Source organism: Mastigoproctus giganteus, chromosome 9 (genome assembly GCF_048544385.1).
Source record: "Mastigoproctus giganteus isolate SK-2022 chromosome 9, ASM4854438v1, whole genome shotgun sequence".
In the NCBI taxonomy this organism is placed as follows: domain Eukaryota; kingdom Metazoa; phylum Arthropoda; class Arachnida; order Uropygi; family Thelyphonidae; genus Mastigoproctus; species Mastigoproctus giganteus.
Window position 1 is genome coordinate 110,210,431 of NC_143583.1, and position 20,967 is coordinate 110,231,397.

Below are 20,967 nucleotides of genomic sequence, written 5' to 3' on the forward strand. Positions count from 1 at the left end.
GTAGGCTAAAATAGGACTCATCGGAGAACAGAACTGTACCTCATTCGTCAGGGCTCCAAGTCACATGTTCATAGCACCAGTTACGACAATCTATGCAGTGGTTTGGGGTTAATTGGATATAAGCCACTGGTTTCCTTGCATATAATCCACTTGAATTAAGTCTCTTCTTAACACAGTTTTCACCTGTGGTTGCAGCTACCTCAAAAGGACAGTTGATGACAGGATGTCGTTACGATCAGCTCTGTATTTGTATTTTATATACCATGGTTAAATCTAGTTCGGTGGCATCTGCCCAATGGGAAAAAATTTCTGCGCGGATCGCACAGTGGTTATAATCACCCCACACAGGGTAGAAAAGGCCAGGGTTCGAATCCCGTCAATGACGCGATGAATTTTTACGGTCTCTTTTTCACTCTGTGGCCAAGTTTTTCGCTCTAAGGCTGGTTTAGTTTAGCAAAATAGGCAAATCAACTAGAGAATTTATTTTTTCGTTTTCAGAAAGAATAAAACACAATTTTCTCACTACATAAGAATTTGATTATAAAAACGATAATGGAAATAGGTAATTATTATTTTCAGGTAATATATTTTGTATTACCTGAAAATAATAATATGAGTATATTTTCTGATTATTTGTATATATTTGTAATAATTTGTGAAAATGTTAAATAAAAATACATATAGTACTTAATGATATAGATCCAATGATTTTAATTTTCTATCTATCTATATATATATACGTGTATCTTCCCAAATATTGTGTTATCGAAACTTATCCAAACACAGAAATAGCGTTACGAATTTTTCTTACTCTGCCTGTAATAATAGCTTCTTGTGAAAGGCCCTCGAGTAAACTCAAATTGATTAAAAATCACCTTAGATCAACAACTATTATTATTATTATTATGATTAGCCATATGGTGCAAGGAAGCCTGAGGCTTATGCTGCACCAGCTAAAAAAAAAAATTCCTGAGTTACCCTGAGAGAGAGAGAGAGAGAGAGAGAGAGAGAGAGAGAGAGAGAGAGGGGGGGGGGGATCACCAAGAAAGAGAAGAATGATGATATCCAGCTCAGGATCCTCGGTTTGCCAAGCCCATACTCACCAGATGTGAGCCCCTGGGGTTAAACTGGATAAGAACGACTATCCAATATATGAATTGTATCCATTGAAAGTCACGTTGAACGAAACAAAAATTAGGATAAAATTATTGATGATTTCGCGTCGGCAAAAGGGAGAAAAATTCAGTTAAAATAATGCATCTTCATTGCACATGCTCTGTTTATTGTCACTTGAAATGGTTTTTAACAAATGTACTACCTTAGTTTTTGGGAAATTTAATATATATACATGTGTATATATATTAAACGTATATGCATTTTTATTTAATTCACCTTTTCACAAGTGTAATAATTCACAAATATATATACAAATAATCACAAAATATACCCATATTATTAATTGCAGGCAATACAAAATATATTACCTGAAAATAATAATTACCTATTTCCATTATCGTTTTATAACTTACCTATTTTTATTTTTATAATCAAATTCTTATATATTTAGGAAATTATTATTATTATTATTATTATTATTATTATTAGCCATATGGTGCAAGGAAGCCTGAGGCTTATGCTGCACCAGCCAAAAAAAAAAAAAAACAATTTCTGAATTACCCTGTGAGAGAGAGAGAGAGAGAGAGGGGGATGGGGAAATCACCAAGAAAAAGAAGAATGATAGTATCCAGCTCAGAATCGTGGGTGTGCCAAACTCATACTCACCAGATGTGAGCCCCTGAATTTTGCTTTTTATAACTATACTGTATATAGTAATAAAAATTACTTTTATTATCAAATTCTTATGTAGTCAGGAAATTGTTTTTATTCTTTCTGAAAACGAAAAAATAAAAATAAAAAAAAATACTGCGAGTACGTAGTACATTGCCAGTATACAGCCGGCAGATACAGTGAGTGTCGCGCATGCTCCGTGACAATTCAGAACACAGATAGAGCGAGTGTCAAGCATGCTCAAGAACTGCTTTTCAGATTAGCGGAGCTGGCGGTGACTGTGGCTCACGGCACTGCAGGATTTCTGTGTCCTTTACGCAATGTTACTTCTCACATTTGTATGGTTTGTGGTTGTTCGCAAATGATACTGTAAACTCTGGAGTTGCGAAGTAGTAGATATTGTGTGCCCGAAGTTTTCTGTACCCGCGCCACGTATGATTTTGTTGTATAAAATGCCTCTTTTTGTGAAAGTTAAGTTTCTTGTTTTGCAAGCAAAACTCTTTAGTAGTACTGCTGCTGTTTTGAGTTTTAACCAGTTGAAAAAGCAAGGTCGTATTATGGCAAAACTACTGAATGGAAGAATGACGAAAAGGTAATGAAATCATGCCCGCACCTCGGGGGGACTGAAGGAATTGGGGACTAGGAAAGTTTGGTATGCTTGACCATTTGGTGGCGTAGTTTGGCACTCTCGCTGGGAGGGCGCAATTTATGCTTTTGAGTAACATCTCGAGCATTTATACTATGTTAGAGTCGGTTTCTTTGTTTTCGTAATTTGGAATCATTATTTGCTGCCAGAGATTGAAAAATGCCGAAAGCATTTAACACAGCCAGAACAATATATATATACTGGTGACTTTTCTTACCGGCTTTTTAAAAAATTTTTTTTTGAAAATGAAAATGACGTACAATTGTAGAAGAAAGGAAAATGAACATAAATGTGAAGAAAACGAAGGGTGATGATAACTAGCAAAGAAGACAAGCAAAAAAAAATTATGGTCAAAATAAATGGAGAAAGAATAGAACAAATAGAATTTTATTGCCATGGACATGCAGTAACTGATGATGGAAGAAGTCACGTGGGAATAAGAATTGCTGTGCAAAATGTTTTCACAGACACGAAAAGTTTGTTGGTATCCTAAGATCCCTATAAAAACAGGCTTAGAATCATTAAATGCTTTGTTTGGGTAAGCCCTATTGTATGGAATGGAATGAGGACATTAATCTTCCACTGCTAGTATGACATCTAACATATGACTTTTTTAAAAATGTTTCTGTTTTTAAATTTATAAATTAAATCAGATCCTCCCATGTACTTATGCCTGCCAATGTTCCCTAACTGGTTATACAGTATTTTCTTTCATTTTGATATACTCTGAATTACAAGATACTGTTATTCTAGGCAACTTCCCTGGCGCCTCCGTAGCCAGGTGGGCAGGAGCAGCAGTGCGTAGCACATGCTTCTTGATTAGACCGGGGTTCGAGCCCGTGAGCCACCAAATACGGAGGATGCGGACAGGTCAGGGAATGACCACCGCATATTCCCGGAGCAATATGGCCTTAGTTGCTAATGCTCCTAAAAACCAAACAACATCGTAAACAACATCGTAGGCAACTTCCATTGCCACCCGACATCTCTGTTATAGGAACAACGAGTATCTGGTCTTGCTGCAGAGCTTTGGTTTTGCTGGCTAAACATGAACAGCTGACAAAAATGCAGATGGTCAAGTTGCATCTGCCAGATGCCATGGGAGCATGTTTCAATATGATTGGGGGGGGGATGAGTGGTCTTAAATTCTAAAAAAATATGATAAAAACTTTATTATTATCATTTGTCTTCCCATTTAATTTCATTTAATATACTTTTAATGAGTTTAGCAGATTATAATTTAAAGATCACAGTTTTCAATTCAGTAAAAAAAAAAAATAATAATAAATTTTTTATGATAGTCTCTCTCACAGATGCTACTTTAGTGCCTGTTAATTGAGTGTGTGAGTCACCGAAGGTAAGAAAGAATGGAATTCAGAAGATGGAAGATAAAATAGAAACCCATTCATAGATATGGAATGTGAAATTGAATTGGGTTCAAATAGGCCGGTGAATTTGACTTCTGTCAAATCCATCGACTTCTCCTGAATCACATCTGACTTACCATTGTCATCCTTACTGACTTGTCCTGAATGACATCCTTAATAGATGCTAGGTGAGCAAAAGCATCTACCGTTATTCTAGGAAACTTGCATTGACACATGACATCTCTGGGATACCAACAGCGAATATCTAATCTTGCTGTAGAGCTTTGGTTTTGCTGGCTAAACATGAACAGCTGAGTTAAATTCCTTAACCCAGAGAGTGTTTTTACCCAACACTCTCTGGGTTAAGGAAGTGATTCAGGACAATCTCAACAAGGTTAGTGTCTTAAATAAGGAAGAAGTCATGCCTGACCAGTTTGGTAAATTACTCTGATGTAGTCATTAAACAGTGATGTAGGTAGCAATTTTGACATTATATATCTTGACTTTAGTAAAGTTATGGAAGGCTGCTGTATAAACAGGAAGGAGTTACTGGTAAGAACTTAGGCTGAATCACATGCTGGCTGAAAGACAGGAGACATGGTTGTCAGCTGTCAAAGTTTGCTGATGACTTGAAGGTGAAACGGAAGAGTGGTGAGCAATTCGAGTCAGACTGTGTTGCTTGAAAAAGACTTATCGGTTGCACTATAGTAAAAAAATGGCAACTAAAGTTAATTGCTTTTAAATGTGAAGTTATGCAGATGGTGGACAGAAATCCTGGAATCACTTATAAACTAGGGGGCAAGGAGCTAAAAGTGGTTTAAGACAAAAAAACGGACTTGGGTGTTACAATTCAATTCTGACATGAAATTTCCTATGCAATTTCCTCTGGGAAGGCACATGGTGTCCTGTGTGTGATTTATGTTTGTTGTTATTTGGTTTTTAGGAGCATTAGCAACTAAGGCCATATTGCTCCGGGAATATGCGGTGGTCGTTCCCTGACCTTTCCGCACCCTCCGTATTTAGTGGTCACTGGCTCGAACCCCAGTCTAATCAAGAAGTGTGTGCTACGCACTGCTGCTCTTGCCCACCTGGCTACGGAGGCGCCATGTGATTTATGTTGCCTTTGCTAGTAGAGAGAGAGAGGAGAGAGAGTCATTATCTCATCATTACAAGATGATAGAGCATATTTGAAATATTATATTCAGTCTGCAGACTGCACACTTAAAAAATATAGCAAGCAGATTAGTGATGAATGCAAATCAGGGCATTTAAGAAGAATGACAGAATGTATGAACTGCAAAGTTTGACAATTAAATATCTGATTAAGGTGTATAAGGTGCTAAAAAGGTTGAGTATAATGAATGAAGAAAGTCTGTTTTTTCTCATAGGTGAGACAGGAACACTTAAAAAGCTTAGAGAATAATGGCTCAGACCTCAAAGTTCACCTACAGACAGCAGATTGTTGAACGCTAGAATAAGTTGTGTCCACTGTGGCAGAGGTAGTGAGCCTTGCTAAGTTCAGAACAGAATTGGATGGTTACTGTTTGTTTTGTTTTATTTTATTGTTATGAATATTATTATTTTATTTTTTTGACTGAGCAGAAAAAGTCTGTTTGCTTGCTTTATTATCTGTAACACTACAGATAATATTCAAGGAAGGGTAGTTTACAGCTGACTCCAATACTATAGTTGATACTTCTTCAACCAATATTGTTTTTATTCTGAGGTCAGGAGATTGTTCCTATCTCACAGGAATATTATATTCCTGTGAGGTAAACAATTTGCAAGCTTGAAAGACCAGCACTTTATGTAAATACTGAATTAGGAGCATGGATGCTTCTTAAACAATTGCAACTGTTAAAATAAAACCAATTTTTGGAAAAGGGTTTAAAAATCTTAAAAAATGTTACAACTAATCCTAGTATTCTCTGTCTTATAAATTATATATATTTTACTTTCCATTGACCCCTCGATGTGGGCACCTGTATGTGGTGAGGGAACCTCCCAGTGATGCTGCTGGCCTTCCAGATTAGCATCACTGGGACCTAATGCCCATACCTTGGCTCCAGGGTTACATCATTGGAATCCGGCATGTGCAGCCATGCACCGCGACCCGTGGAAATTCGGTAAAGGGGATCCTGGTGGTTGAGGGGCCCAGCCTTAATACACCACTTTGGCCCCTGCTTCGACAAGATGGGTGATCCTGGACTGGCCCGACTGGGATCAATCGGTAGATGGTTCTTACTGCTAGGGTCAACTGCATTCCAATGTCTCCCTTCCTTTGGTCCTGGGACGGGATCAAGGCTTATTGGAAATGTGGGTATGGTGCTCCTAAGCGAACTTGGCGTACCATTTGTGTATGCAGTAACTGCTAGTTGACAAGTGGGTGTCCTCTCGTAGGGCTCCGTGGTGGGCGAGGTACTTAGGGCATCGGAAATTTTTATCTTACTACTATAAGTAATTTAAATCCTACTTCTTCTGGGGCGCCAACAAGGCCCCTACCTAATCGATCATCAGATGATAATGACACCAATTCTGTTAAGAGCCAGAACTGAGGAGAAAACGCCATCTGTAACACCTCATTCTCCATTCCACCGGAGAGCAGTCAATTGGGAAAATGTCACCCTTCAGTCCTTTTTTCGTAAAAAAATAGGTGCCGGTACTCATTCTTTGCTATCAGGAAAAATTGAAAATTAAAAGGATATGAAAAGTACTCTGAAAAATTATTTTTTTTTCCTGATATTGTTACTTTAGTAGTAGTGTTTTAGAATAAGAACAACAAATTAAGTGTATTAATGCACAGTTTAAGCATACATTTATTATTCAAGTATATTAAAAAAAGAAGTAAAATGTGAGTAAAATAAGTAAAAAATAATAACCTAAGTAAAAATAATTTCATAATGAAGTTTTTGTAGAATATTCCAAATTTTTTTAAGTTCTCCTCCGAGACCCTAGCCAGGGGTTGGCAAACTTTTTTTTGAGTGAAGAGCCATTTTTGATCTAATTAAAAAAAAAAAAAGAGAGAGAGAATCCGAAGATCTGCACCTCAGCTCAAGTTGAGGTGCGGAGGGGAGAAGAGTTTTTTAAGAAGTGGAATAGAGTGGGAAGGTGTTTATTAAAAAAAAATATATATATTTTTTGAAATATTATTTATTAATACTGAAAAAATGTAACAAACATCCAGTTAGGTACAAATTAATGTGACTTTTGCTGATGAACTTCTTGAGCAAGTGTCTCTCAACATCATGTGAGTATGCCGTAATTAAACATGCTGAGCTTTAAACATGCTTGCATTGTTCACATGACAGTTTCTTGATTTATTTTTAATATAATTCATGTTCAAAAATATTTTCTCGCAGGAATACGTTGAACCAAAAACTTAGTGAAGTCCAAACACAAATATTTTCAAATTTATATATGGGTCCGGTAAGCTACTCCACACATTGAGCACAATTTGGTCTGCATTTTAAAGTCATCTATCACCGACCATTTATGTAGAATTGCAAGGGCAGCCTTTAGTCTCTCCAGAATCCTCAATTTCAGTTTTAAGGCATTTTAGTCTTGTACTCCACATGTCCTTGATATTTAAGTCCTTTAACTCCATTTCAAATTGTGCTGCATGTGAGCTGTAAAGTTAAAGGGCCGCAGGTTGCTGACCCCTGTCCTATGCTGACTTCTTTTCTTCTTCTTTGCTTCCGGTTGCTGAATGATGTTTCCGAAGCAGTCATAAATTGACATTTTGCTGGATCAAAGTGGGTCAGCGGTGGACCTACAATTTTAAGAAACAGTAGTGAAGAAACTGTTTTTGTCATCAACGCAGTGCTGGTTGGGCTGGCGATCAGATTTATTTGTGAAAATCCTCGTTCACATTCACTCGATGAAATTGGTATCGTACTCAGAGCGTTCATCAAATGCTTCAATTCTTCTGAAACCTTATCAATTGGGTATCCACGAATTGCCTCTCTTTCATTTAACTGTAACCTAATTGACAATTTTCTAACTTCACTTTCACCAAATGCCAACAATTCATGTTTAGAAGGAATACCTTCATTGTCCTCGTTTTCCTTCTCTCGTCATCGGTATTGTCACTAGCTCTTAAATTAAAATTTTTTTCTTTTCTTTTTTTTGAAACTGCCCAAAATGTCGGTGTCATTCGGATATTTAGGTACTTGTGACCATGTAAAGTGAGATAAGGAAAAATGTGGATAACGCACTTCTGCGAAACAACAGATAATTATTTGAAAGGGTAAAAGAAAATCACTTTCCTAATTCTCGAACGGGGCGCTTACGGTTGATTCACAGAGGTGTCCAGCCTATGGCCCGTGAGGAAAGTGAACTAAAACACCATTTTAAATTTTGTTAATTATCAAAAAAATTTTCTCATTAAATGTTTTGTTCAGTAAATGTAATTGTGTATTGTACTTAATAAAAGTTTTGAATATTTTCACTTTTACTTTTACATGCAAAAGATATGGAAAATATAAGACACTAAAGAAATCTAACTGAATTTTTTTTTGAATATGGTTACTGTACGGGAAAAGGTTGGACACCACTGCAGTAGAAGGTGGGCCAGAGCCCATTGGGAATACACCTTGATCTGTTCACTCTTGACTAGCACAACTTCTCTGTATGTGGTTGGATAGGTTTTACCAGGTACCACAAAGTTGTAGAATGCTTTAGCTCTCTTAATTTGCACAGCAACACTAATTGCCTAAATTGCCTGGAAGCCAGAAATGCGAACAGTGCGTACCGAGTTAATTCTCTCCTAATCCATTTGCTATATGAAAATTTTCTTCACCTAATGGAAACTACTGTATTTTAAATGTAACTTCCAAGGGGAATTCAAAATAATTCGCTATAAAAGGACTTCATTAGACAGAGGCTTGACTAAGTAATTTAGAATTATAAAAATGGTTATACAGTTTTATATAGAAAATATCTTAAAGATAGACAGTAAAAAATGCAAATTTAGTTAAATTATTTTAAGCTTATTTGAATAGTAGGTAAACGTGAACAAAAATTTACAGAATATTACAAATTTCGAAGTGCACCGTATCCAAATGTTACACGTCACTGTTAATAAAGGTGCCGGTACGCCGTACCGTTGCATGCCGTCCCAAAAAAAGCACTGCCCTTCTTTATCCAGAAAGGATTAGAAGGGATGGCAGGATCACCTAAATCCATAAAACGGCTGCATTCTGGAGATATTTTACTTGAAGCATCAAATACAATGCATGCTGAAAAAAATTTTAAAGCCACATCTATAGGGGGATCACCCATCATCATAACCCCTCACAAAACTCTGAACTCGTCATGAGGTTTCATATCAGAGTGCGATCTTCACGTTTCTGAAGAAGAGATCTGCTCTGAATTAAAAGAACAAGGAGTGACAGCTGTCAAGCGAATATCCATGCGAAAGGATGGGAATCTCGTCCCTAACCGAGTTCTCATCCTAACATTTAACACCCCTCGGCCTCCAAGTTTAAAATGTCAAAAGTATGGCCACTCGCAAACAGCTTGTAGTGGTAACCCTGCCTGTGCTCGATGTGGTGCTAAAGATCACGAGAGCAAGGAATGTCTAGCTCCTAAGCCTAATTGTACTAACTGCCAAGGAGAGCACCCTGCATACTCTTGAGCATGCCAGTGGTGGAAGGACGAAAAGGAGATTCAAAAATTAAAAACGGAGTGAACATCTCCTACCCAGAGGCCAGAAAACGCATCCAACCAATAAATAGCGGAAAGCCTTCATATGCCCAGAAAGTTTCTGGTAAAAGTACCATTGGGACCCAAATCTCCTACCCAGAGGCCAGAAAACGCATCCAACCAATAAATAGTGGGAAGCCTTCTATACCCAGAAAATTTCTGGTAAAAGTACCATTGGGACCCAAACTGATATGACTGTTCCCCCAAGGGACTCTCACTCCCATTGCTCACTATTAATTGAGTTCACTAAAGCCCACCCAAAAATTGCAGTCAGCTGCCACTCCAATATTGGTACCTCCCAGTGCTCTAGCATTACCAACAGAAAGCACTAAATTAACATCACAGAAAACTAAACTGCCGACTTCAGGCAATAAATAATGGATGTCAAGACGAAGGAGGTACATGATGAGTCAGTCTTGGAACTCTTTGCAGAGGAAGAAATGGACACAGGACACCATCCATACTTCCCCAGGAAAGATAAATCCAAGACTGACAAAATTAAGCCCTCAGCACCTCGGAAGCTGCCTGATGGGCCCCCCCCCCAAGCCCAAATAATGGCTAAATTCCTACAGTCGAATTGCCGTGGATTCCGGCAAAATATAGATGACATCAAGGCACTCCTGCAAAACACAAACTAGCTTGCTTTTGCATACAGGAGACTTATTTAAAGGCAAACGAGGATCCCGCCATGCATAACATTACCATCATTCATAAGGATAGAATTGTGGATGGTTCTGCTCATGGAGGAGTCACAATCCTCGTCGGCAACCAGATCCCATTTTAGCCTTTGCAGCTTACAACTAGCATTGAGGCTGTAGTAATTCGCCTTACAGTGGGTTCTTATTAACTGTCTGCCCTGTTTATTTGCCACCTGGGATTGACATCCCCCAGAAAGACCTTGATGATCTTATCATGCAATTGCCTTCCCCTTGTTTAATTCTTGGGGATTTCAATGGACATAACACTCTGTGGGGTAGTGCTAACATCAGTGGAAGGGGACGAGTCATAGAACATATGCTCACTGACAATGACTTCTCCCTCCTAAATGTGGGAACAAACACCTTCCACATGCCAACCCGTACATTCTCTGCCATTAATCTTTCTATCTGCTCCCCTTCTCTCTTTCCTTCACTTACTTGGGAGGTGGAAGAAAGCCCATATGGAAGCGATCACTTCCCTGTGATAACCACCCTAACTAGTGGTAGACTGTGTCTGCCATTTTAGTTTACTGCGGTGGAAGATTGATCAGGCTGACTGGAATGCCTTTCAACATCTTGCAAATCTTGACATCGCTACAGTCGGTCAGGAGCCAATCAATGATGCAGTCATGTATGTCACAGAAAAGATTGTCCAAGCAGCTGCAGTTGCAATGCCAAACACATCCAGCTGGTTCCCACTTTTTCCCAAACCTTGGTGGAATTCAGAATGCATAGCAGTGAAAAAAGCACAAAATAAAACTTGCGGGATATTCCACCGATATCCCAAGACTGAAAATTTAATATAATTTAAACATGCATGTGCTAAAGCACGTTATGTCGACATCAGAGCCAAAGGAAATCTTGGATTCATTTTATATCATCCATAATATAGAAAGGGTGCAAGAATTTTTGCTGATGCTGTCGAGGCAGTGTTAGGTGGGTCGGAAAACTGCTAGTTGGGGGGGATACAAGGACTAATAGATTAACAGTAGCCACTGGCAGAGGTGGAAGTGATTCTTGCACTGCTTCTATTGAAATGAGCAGAAGCCTGAAAAACAAGATGCAAGATATTTCAGAGACTGCTGGGAGTCATTGCGGTACAAGTAAACACATGGGTTGTGTTAGGGTAGCTAAGAATAGAAACAGGTGCATGTATACCTGCGTGTACACCAATGCTAGGAGTTTGGTAAATAAATTTGATGAATTTGAGGTATTGCTCAAAACATCAAAGGCAGATATTGTTGGGATATCAGAGACGTGGTGTCACACAGATATAAGTAATGCGGAACTGGAATTTGGGGAATACAATGTGTATAGAAAGGCTAGACAGGACAGGAGGGGTTATGCTATTAGTTAAGAAACACATAAAGTCCAATGAAGTGAAGCCAGTCGACATCGATGGACAGGGCAGTGTCGAGTCAGTTTGATGTGACATAAGCATAGGGAAATCAAAATTGAGAGTAGGAGTGTGCTATAGGCCTAATGACTCTGATGAGTATAATAAGATATTGTACAGGGAAATAGAGTGGGCCAGTAAATCAGAGAGTCTTATAATGGGGGATTTTAATTTCCCAGATATTGACTGGAATTTGTGGTTTGTCACTCGCACACTAGCAAGGCTTTTGTGGATTTATTGGATGATTGTTTTCTACATCAGCATGTTCGTGAGGCAACAAGAGGGAGCAATACTCTTGATCTGATTATCAGTAGTGATTCTTCATGCATTAAGAATCTGCAGATAAATGAACCACTAGGTGGCAGTGATCACAGTGTGTTGAAGTGGGATTTACTCAAGGAGGTAACTACCATCAGAGGTAAAGGGAAGGGTTTTTGTTTTCGTAAAGGCGACTATGATGGTCTGAGACAGTATTTAAATTCTATACAGTGGGACCAACTGATGATGTTACCAACAGCAAACTCAAAATGGGAAGCATTCAAGGAACTAATCTTGGAGGTTACCAGGCTTTACATACCAACTAAGAAATATTGTTCAAGGTTTAGGCCTAAATGGGTGTCAGATGAACTAATGAGACATGTGGCAGAGAAGAAAAATGCATGGGATACATACAAATTAATAGGTGACATGGAAGCCTATGATAGATATAAGTTGGTCTGTAACCAAGTCACAAAGGAGATTAGGCAGGCAAAGGCAGACTACGAAAAATCCTTGGCAAAAGGATGCAAAGAAAAACAGAAAAGAGTTCTTTACATATTTAAACTCAAGAAGGAAAGGGATGAATCAGATTGGTCCACTGGATATTGATGGTTCAACAGTTGAGGATCCTGCTCAGGTGGCTAACAATCTAAACGAGTATTTTGCATCTACATTCACGCATGAGGAGTTATTCAGGAAGGAGAATGACGTAGGTAAAGTAAACATTGGCAGTGAGCTGGATGATTTTGTAATAACTCAGAGGAAAGTGGAGGAGAGATTGTTGAGGATAAACATAAAAAAGGCACCTGGGGTGGATGGGATCTATCCAGTTATATTAAAGGAGTCAGCAAAGGAAGTAAGCAAACCCTTAGCCATAATTATGAGAGCTTCTTTGGACTCAGGGGAGGTACCCATAGACTGGAGATGTGCAAATGTAACCCCAATTCACAAAGGAGGGTCAAAGGCTGACACAAGTAATTATAGACCTGTTAGTTTAACTTCTGTTCCAGGAAAATTAATGGAGGCACTGGTTAAAGAAGCACTGCAGGATCATCTAGACAAGAATTCAGTTATAGCTCAGACGCAGCATGGTTTTGTTAAGGGCAGGTCTTGCCTGACCAATTTGATTGGATACTATGATGTAGTCACAAAAGAACTGGATGCAGGGAATAACTTTGATATTATATATCTGGATCTTAGAAAGGCTTTTGATACTGTTGCACATGGAAGACTGCTGCACAAATTGGAGCAGTGTGGCATTGGAGGCAAATTGCTGTTATGGATAAAGGGATGGTTGAGTGGCAGAAGACAGAGAGTGGTAACCAATGGACACTGCTCAACGTGGACTAATGTTATTAGTGGAGTTCCTCAGGGTTCAGTTTTGGGTCCGTTGTTGTTTTCTGTATTTATAAATGATATAGATGATGGTATATCAAGCTTAATGTCCAAGTTTGCAGACGATACAATGTTGGCAGGTTGTTAAGGACACTACTGACGCTATGCTGCTGCAACAGGATCTGGAAAGGTTGAACAGATGGGCTGAGAGGTGGCAAATGAAGTTTAACATTGACAAATGTAAAGTACTACATATGGGAAAAAGTAACCCCAGATCAACGTATCAACTCTGCGGTACTACACTGACAGTGGTGGAGAATGAAAAGGACCTGGGGGTAATTGTGCAGGCAGATATGAAGTTCTCTGAGCAGTGCAGACGAGCTGCAAGAGTAGCTCATGGTGTCTTGTCAATGATATACAGGAATTTTTCTAGCAGGGATAAGGAGGTGATTATTCCCTTGTATAAGGCAATGGTTAGGCCACATCTTGAGTACTGTATACAGGTCTGGAGGCCTCATTTCAAGAAGGATGTAGAGCTGCTGGAACGGGTACAGAGAAGGGCAACAAGATTAGTGAATGGAACAAAGGGTTGCTCTTATGAAGAAAGGCTTAAGTTTTGCAAATTACAGAGTTTGGAGACTAGGCACCGGCGAGGTGATCTGATAGAGGTATATAAGGCTTTGAATGGTTTGAGCATGCTCAGTGCCAATGGGATTCTTCATCTTGCTCAGAATAATCACCTCAGAGGCCATAAATTCAAATTGAGGAAGGACGGATGTCAGATAGATGTGCGGAAATTTGCCTTTGGCCAGCGGGTGGTTGGTTGGTGGAACCGACTTCCATCACTTGTTGTTGAAGTTGATAGCCTAAACCAATTTAAAGCTCAACTGGACAGGTATTTCGAACGAACGGAGGGGTGAAATGGGAGTGGTGTGTGTTTTTTTTTTTTTTTTTTTTGGCTGATGCTGAATAAGCTTGCTTTCTTGCATCATATGCCTCTACTAATGCTAATAACTCAGGTGGCTAGCTCAAAGGTAATCTGGGATAAGATCTGGTAAATGAAGGGGAAATATTCACCAAGCCCTTCAGTGATCCTCGAGGACAATGGACGTCCAATTATAAATCGAACTGCAGTTGCAAATACTCTAGGGGAAACTTTTTCAAAAATCTCTGCAATAACATCATTTCCTCCCCCCACAGTTTTTGACCCCGAAAGAGAAATATCCATTAAAATTCTTTTCAAAAGGACTAGAACCATGTAACAAGCCCTTTACACAGGGAGAATTAAATTCAGCACTATTTCTCATGCGTGCCAGTGCTATTGGACCAGATGAGATCCACTACGAAATGATAAAACACCTTTCACCACAATCTAAGGATCACCTTTTAGTTTTATTTAATAGAATTTTTCTTAATAAACAATTTCTGGATTCCTGGCGGAAAGAAATCATTCTTGCCTTCCCAAAGGCAAGAATGATTTCTTTCCACCAATGAAAAGGATCCTAGAAATCCAATAACTATTGTCCTGTTGCTCTGACAAGCTGTTTGTGCAAGGTCCTGGAAAGAATGGTTAATTCTCGCCTTATATGGTATTTAGAAACAAAAGATCTGCTTTCCAAGATACATTGTGGCTTCTGAAGAAACAGCCACTTTGGATCACTTAATCCGACTTGAAACTTACATTCGTGACGCTTTTATTAAATTCGAGCAACTGGTAGCAGTTTTCTTTGATATTGAAAAAGCGTACGACACTGCCTGGCGATTTGGCATATTAAAAGACCTCTATAACTTTGGTCTTAGGGGTAACCTACCTCTTTTTATTAAAAACTTTCTCTCTAATCACTAATTTCAAGTACCTTTAGGATCCACACCCTCTCGAGAATTTTGTCAGTAGGAGGCATGCCTGGAGTCCCACAAAGATCCCTCCTAGGTGTCATGCTTTTCGCAATCAAAATAAACTCTATTACCGAACAACTTCCACCGTAAACAATGCCCTCTATGTTGACGATTTTGCTTTATTTTGTCATTCATCCAGTATGAGGGTCATTGAAAGGCAACTGCAAAAAACTATTGATCACCTTACATCCTGGTCATTGGCTAATGGGTTCAGATTTTCATCACAGAAGACCATTTGTGTACACTTCTGTCGCAAACGTAATCTTCATCCTGACCCAGAATTAAGGCTTGAGCAAAACAACATTCCGGTTGTAGCAGAAGTCAAATTCCTTGGACTTATTTTTGACAAGAAGCTGACATTTCTACAACGTGTTCGTCAGCTTAGGACAAGATGTGGTAAGGGGGTGCCTTCGTGCCCTCTCGTCAACTTCATGGGGCGCAGACCATTTTACCCTTCTTCATCTCTACCGAGCCCTTGTCTGTTCCAAACTTGATTATGGGTCTCAGGTTTATGGTTCTGCTAGAGATAGTGTACATTGGTGGTTAGATCCAGTCCACCATCAGGCCATTCGGACAGCCACTGTAGCTTTTCACACATCTCCTGTCCAAAGCCTTTACGTTGAAGCAAATGAACCATCTGCCTTTAAATTAAAATCCCTGCGCAATCATCCCACGTGGGCATCCATTTTTGAGCCACGTTGGGAAAATCTCTACAACACCATCGGACTGCCAACAAACCTTTTGGTATTCGCCTCCAAGGACTGTTAAATGAACTAAACATAATGGTAGACAACTTTGCTCGGTCACCAAGGCAATTCCTTCCATCCTGGCATGCCTATATTCCAACTTGTGACTTCTCCCTTAAGATCTGGGAGAAGGCTACCATGCTCCCATCTGTCTACCACCAACTCTTTGCATCACATAGACAGCAGTATTCTGACTTTATGCCAGTCTATTCAGATGGCTCGAAGTCAGAATGTTATGTGGGATCTGCTGTTGTGTTTCCTCACAAAACATTGTCTAATATGATCCCACAGGAAACTAGTATTTATATTGCATAGTTGCATGCGATAGAAACAGCCCTCGATCACATTAAGATCTGCAGTGCTTTTCAAAAAGTTTTTGTTATCCATGAGGCATAACCGTCACCCGGCCCTGTCCCGGATCCAGCAGATGCTTTTTTCTCTTTTTGAATCAGAATTTGACATTCACTTCTGCTGTATCCAAAGCCACTTTGGGATCCGGGGAAATGAATTAGCCGATACCGCTGCCAAGTCAGCCATTTCCCTGGATAATCATTGTCTTATCAGTCCCCTATACAGACTACAGGCAAATAATACGTTCTAAATTATATTCCCAATGGCAAGATTCCTGGCATGAACAGGCCACAAATAAACTACATCACATAAAGCCTGTAATCATGCAATGGCAGTCCAGTCTACACAGGGTTCGAAGAGAGGAAGTTGTTCTTGCTTGGCTCTGCATAGGTCATAGTCATCTAACACATTCCTTTTTGCTGAGGGTGGATGACCCACCTATGTGTGAGATGTGTAACACTATTTTAACTATTCATCACGTTTTTATAGAGCGTCATGTTTTTATAGAACCACGACGTTTATTTTTTAGGGATTTTAATAATCTGGCTGAACCATCTACACTCAGTCAGATTTTAGGTGACAGAGAGAACATGTCTGACGTTTTTAACTTTTTACACTCAATCAATTTATATTTTTTTATTTACCTTTATACCGGAGTGTATCATGTTTACCTCCTTGACGTGGTAGCCAGTTTATAGGCTACCAAATTTTTTGTATCAGCTTTAATTTTGACTTGGCGCATTATGGCCTTGTTGCCAATGTGCCATTAAACTCTAAACCAACAACAACTTTCCATTGAAATAGACTTATTTAAACAATAATTTTTTTTGGCCTAAAGTCAGAAGATTTCTTCCTACCCTTGCAGGGGTTATTTCAGTAATTTGGAATAAGCAGCCGTGTTATCTGAGAAGAAACTAAGAAACTTAATGGATATGTAAATAGAAAAAAAAAAAAATCTTTTTTTTAATAGAAAGAAGCTGGAATGGTTAATAGTTTACTTCTCCAATCTTTGGACAAGATTTTCTATTGTTTACAATTTTTTTGTGGGCTATAACATCCTACAGATATTCAGCAACACTGAGATTAACCTATAGTGAAAACCTTTGTTTTTCAAGTTATATATGAGAAACCTTGGTGAAGAATTATTGTGTATATAATTGTTTGTAAACAGTCCTTCAGGATATCCAGTGACATCCAGATTTTCTACATTTTTAGTGATGCAACCATTTTGACTGCTGAGAGGGTGCAATTCATATCATAAAAGCACCTTGTCCTTATTCACACTAGTATTGACTTTGTTTGTGTCCAGCTTATCCTGCGGGCACTAGCTAACATTAGTTTACATTATAAATCTATATCTATCATTAACTCATTTTGGGATATTTTAAGAAGTTTAAGCATGCCTTGAGCTAAACTTAGTTAAGAATGTAAAAACAAATTTTAAAATAGTGCCTTTGGTAATTTTCTATTGGGTGATTTGTTTTATATATTCATTATACTAATTTTAACTTTTCTGTTTTGTAGCAACACATGGCCCAATACTGTGAGATCTCCAGTATGTATTTCCTTTTTTTTGCCATTAATAATTTTAAATACGATAATACCATATTAAGTTAATTATTCTTTATTAATCTTTAAATTCCCATGCTGTCATAATTATAAATGATACAAAACTTTCTTCAGGTAAATCATCATCATTAAACTATTAGAGTATATGTTTCAATGTTATTACTAACTGGCTTCTTGATGATATACCTGTGGTTAAGACATTGATATTAATCTTAAATTGATATTAATTTTTAATATATTGATAAATGTACTAGGAGATAAATCATGTTATTTAAAGGTAAAATTTAATGTTACCATTCCTCATTATGACAGAAATTTTTATTTTTATGGATTTTTATTTTTGTGTTCAAACCTTTAATTCAATTCATATGAAGTCTTACTTTATTTGTAACTTTTTTTGCCTATAGGGTACTCCAGAGTTTAATTTTATATTTGTATATTACTCAAAACAATAAAGAGAGATATTAAGGCCAATCTTCAGTCTGCACAAAAATGAAGTTGTTCTTTAAAGCAGCTACATTACTAGAAAACAAGCTAGCTAGAGTTGTGAAGATTAAAATTACCAATGAAAATGACCTTAATGGTAGGAAAGTTGGACCTGACCTATGTAATTATTTACCTGCACATTTGTAGTGATGTAATTGCCACGCCCTCTTCTCCCATTGGATCAAATAAATATCACTAAGAGGAAAACTTTTTTAATGTATGCAGAGATAATAGTGGTTCAATTAAATCAGAGTTTTGTGAAATGGGTGATGTCCAGTTTTGGCATTATATCATTGTTTTCACTGTGATTTCCTTTCACTGCATATATTGGTGTAATTAATTGATTAAAATATAATTATTGAGTAATGCATTAAAATTTTAATCATTTCTTTGTGTGCTTGGTAGAGTTCCAAACACTTTCACTTTGAAACTAATAATTGATGTAGGCAGTTTCAAGTGGCCTTGGCTTGTGCTTAGTACTGCACATCTTTCTTCTCCTTACTCTTGGTTATATATTTTGGCTTGAAACAAAGTACACTAAAAGGACAGAATTCATGGGATACCTGGTTCCTGGCAATGCAACATTGTCACCCCTCTTGTTAGTGGACAAACCCACTGCTTGGCAGGTATATAGGTATACTGCATTCACACAGACAATAATTTGATGTCAGTATGGATAAATGTCATGAGTTAACAGAATTTGAAATAGGGGTTATAGTGGGTGCCCAACACATGGGTCACTCTATCAGGGAGGTAGTACATAAATTGCACTATCCATGTTCAACAGTATCAAGAGTCTATCAGGAATACGCCATTTCTAGGATTACATCTCATAGTGGACAGCACTATGGGTGGAGAAAGGTGGTGGATGAATGTGGTCATCGCTGTCTGTCTCGCATGTTTCAGCCAACTGGAGAGCAACAGTGGCACAAATCACTGCCGACTTCAATGAGGGAGGTGCCAGAAATGTCTCCACCAAGACTATCAGGCTATCATTAGTCACAGTAGGTTATGGGAGCCACCGACCCACCAGAGTCCCATTGCTAACACCGCAATACAGGACTCTACGCCTCAGTTGGGCGAAAGAACATTGGCACTGGACCTTGGATGATTGGAAACAGGTCTCCTGGTCTGATGAATCCCATTTCCAGTTATTTTGAGCGGACAGGAGGGTTTGTATCTGGTGAAAACCGCACAAAGCTATGTACCTGTCATGTCAACAAGGAACTATTCGGGCAGCTGGATGGTTGATAATGATCTAGGGTGTGTTCAACTGGCACATGTTGGGACCTCTGGTATGTCAACACATCTCTGAATGGTCCAGGTTACGTGTCCATCCTTGCAGACCATCTGCATCTCTTCATGGTCATCATGCACCCATAGAGCAATGGACTCTTCCAGCAGGGCAGTGTGCCTCTCCACAGAGCCGTGGTGACTAGAACATGGTTCGAAGAGCATTCCGCAAATTTTACCACCATGGAATGGCCTTCCCTGTTCACTTGACATGAACCCTCCGGAGCATCTTTGGGATGCTGTGGAAAGGTCTGTTCGAGCTTTGAATCATCCACCCAGGAATACAATAGAATTATGGATAGCGATGCAGCAAGTATGGATGGAAATACTTGTGGAGCACTTTCGTGAACTAGTGGACTTAATGCCTCGTGTGACTGCCCTTATCCGGGTGAAAGGTTGGCCTACCCGTTACTAGGTAGGTATCCCATGATTTCTGTCAAACAGGGTGGGGTGTTAAATAGGAACAAACAGGGTGGGGTGTTAAATAATGACATCATAGTCCTTCGTGGCAGCTTAGGCAGCAGGATATTTTATTGTTTGTAGAGGTCTGGGTGGAATTTCTAAGATCCTATTCAGTTGAAGCTGTAGTTAGCTGATCTCATTCGGAGGGAGTAGAGGTGAGTTATTCTGGGTTTTTGAGCCTGTACAGCATGCAAAAATCAGTATGAAAACACTTTCATCTACAGGCATAATACACATATGGTTATGAGCATACACTTGTGGGTCAATAATATTGACACATCTGAGTAAGTTTTTGAATTATTTTTGGTATATGCATAATGTGTCAATGTCAGAAAAGTTTTGGAAGCATTGAATTGACCACATCAGCCTCTGTGCTTATCAACATTATCCAGACCCAATGTTTTGCATTATCCAGTATGTTTCTTTGTATATCTTATCCTGGCTTTCTAAAACCAAATAATTTTGGATATACCCAGCCTATCGGTTTTTCCAAGCTGCAGTCATATATCATATATGACTAACTTTCTTTTATGCTGCTTCTTCCTTTCTTGAGCATTTTTAACCCATTTTAAAAGGGAATTGAAGCTAAATCAATAAATTAAGCAAACAAGCATAGAACAAGTAAAAATAGCATATAGAATACTTACTAAATCAATGATTTAGTTTTAATCAAGTTGGAGGCTGCTATTTAATTGGCTGATTCCTAATATCTCTAAAATAGGTGATATTTCAGGTGTTGTTATAATGAAATGTTAAGCAAGGTATAACTTTATTCTCATGTGGTATTTTTATTTCTACCTTGCCTCATGAAACAAAGTTCGCATAGGTTTCATTGTTTCACAATGTTGAGAAACTGGAAGTAGACTCAATTAGTTCTGCTTAGACTTTGATATTCTTTTATATATTTATGTATATATATTTGATGTCAATTTTTGCTGTAACTGTTACTAAAATTCATAAGAATTTTTTGAAC

General features: G+C 38.4%; 1 protein-coding gene across 2 annotated transcripts in view; it reads left to right on the forward strand.

The window, feature by feature from the left end:
- The first annotated feature begins 2,064 nt into the window (after nucleotides 1–2,064).
- Nucleotides 2,065–20,967, forward strand: part of LOC150080636 (uncharacterized) — a 76,527-nt gene continuing 57,624 nt past the window's right edge. Inside the window, exons 1-2 of one of the 2 annotated variants that reach the window (XM_090381224.1) lie at nucleotides 2,065–2,380; nucleotides 17,709–17,739. In XM_090381224.1, the coding sequence (XP_090237350.1) occupies nucleotides 2,223–2,380; nucleotides 17,709–17,739 (189 nt within the window). In that variant the 5' untranslated portion in view covers nucleotides 2,065–2,222. Of the gene's footprint in view, nucleotides 2,381–2,767; nucleotides 2,973–17,708; nucleotides 17,740–20,967 lie in introns of those variants that run through there. The other variant, XM_090381225.1, reaches the window with a different exon arrangement.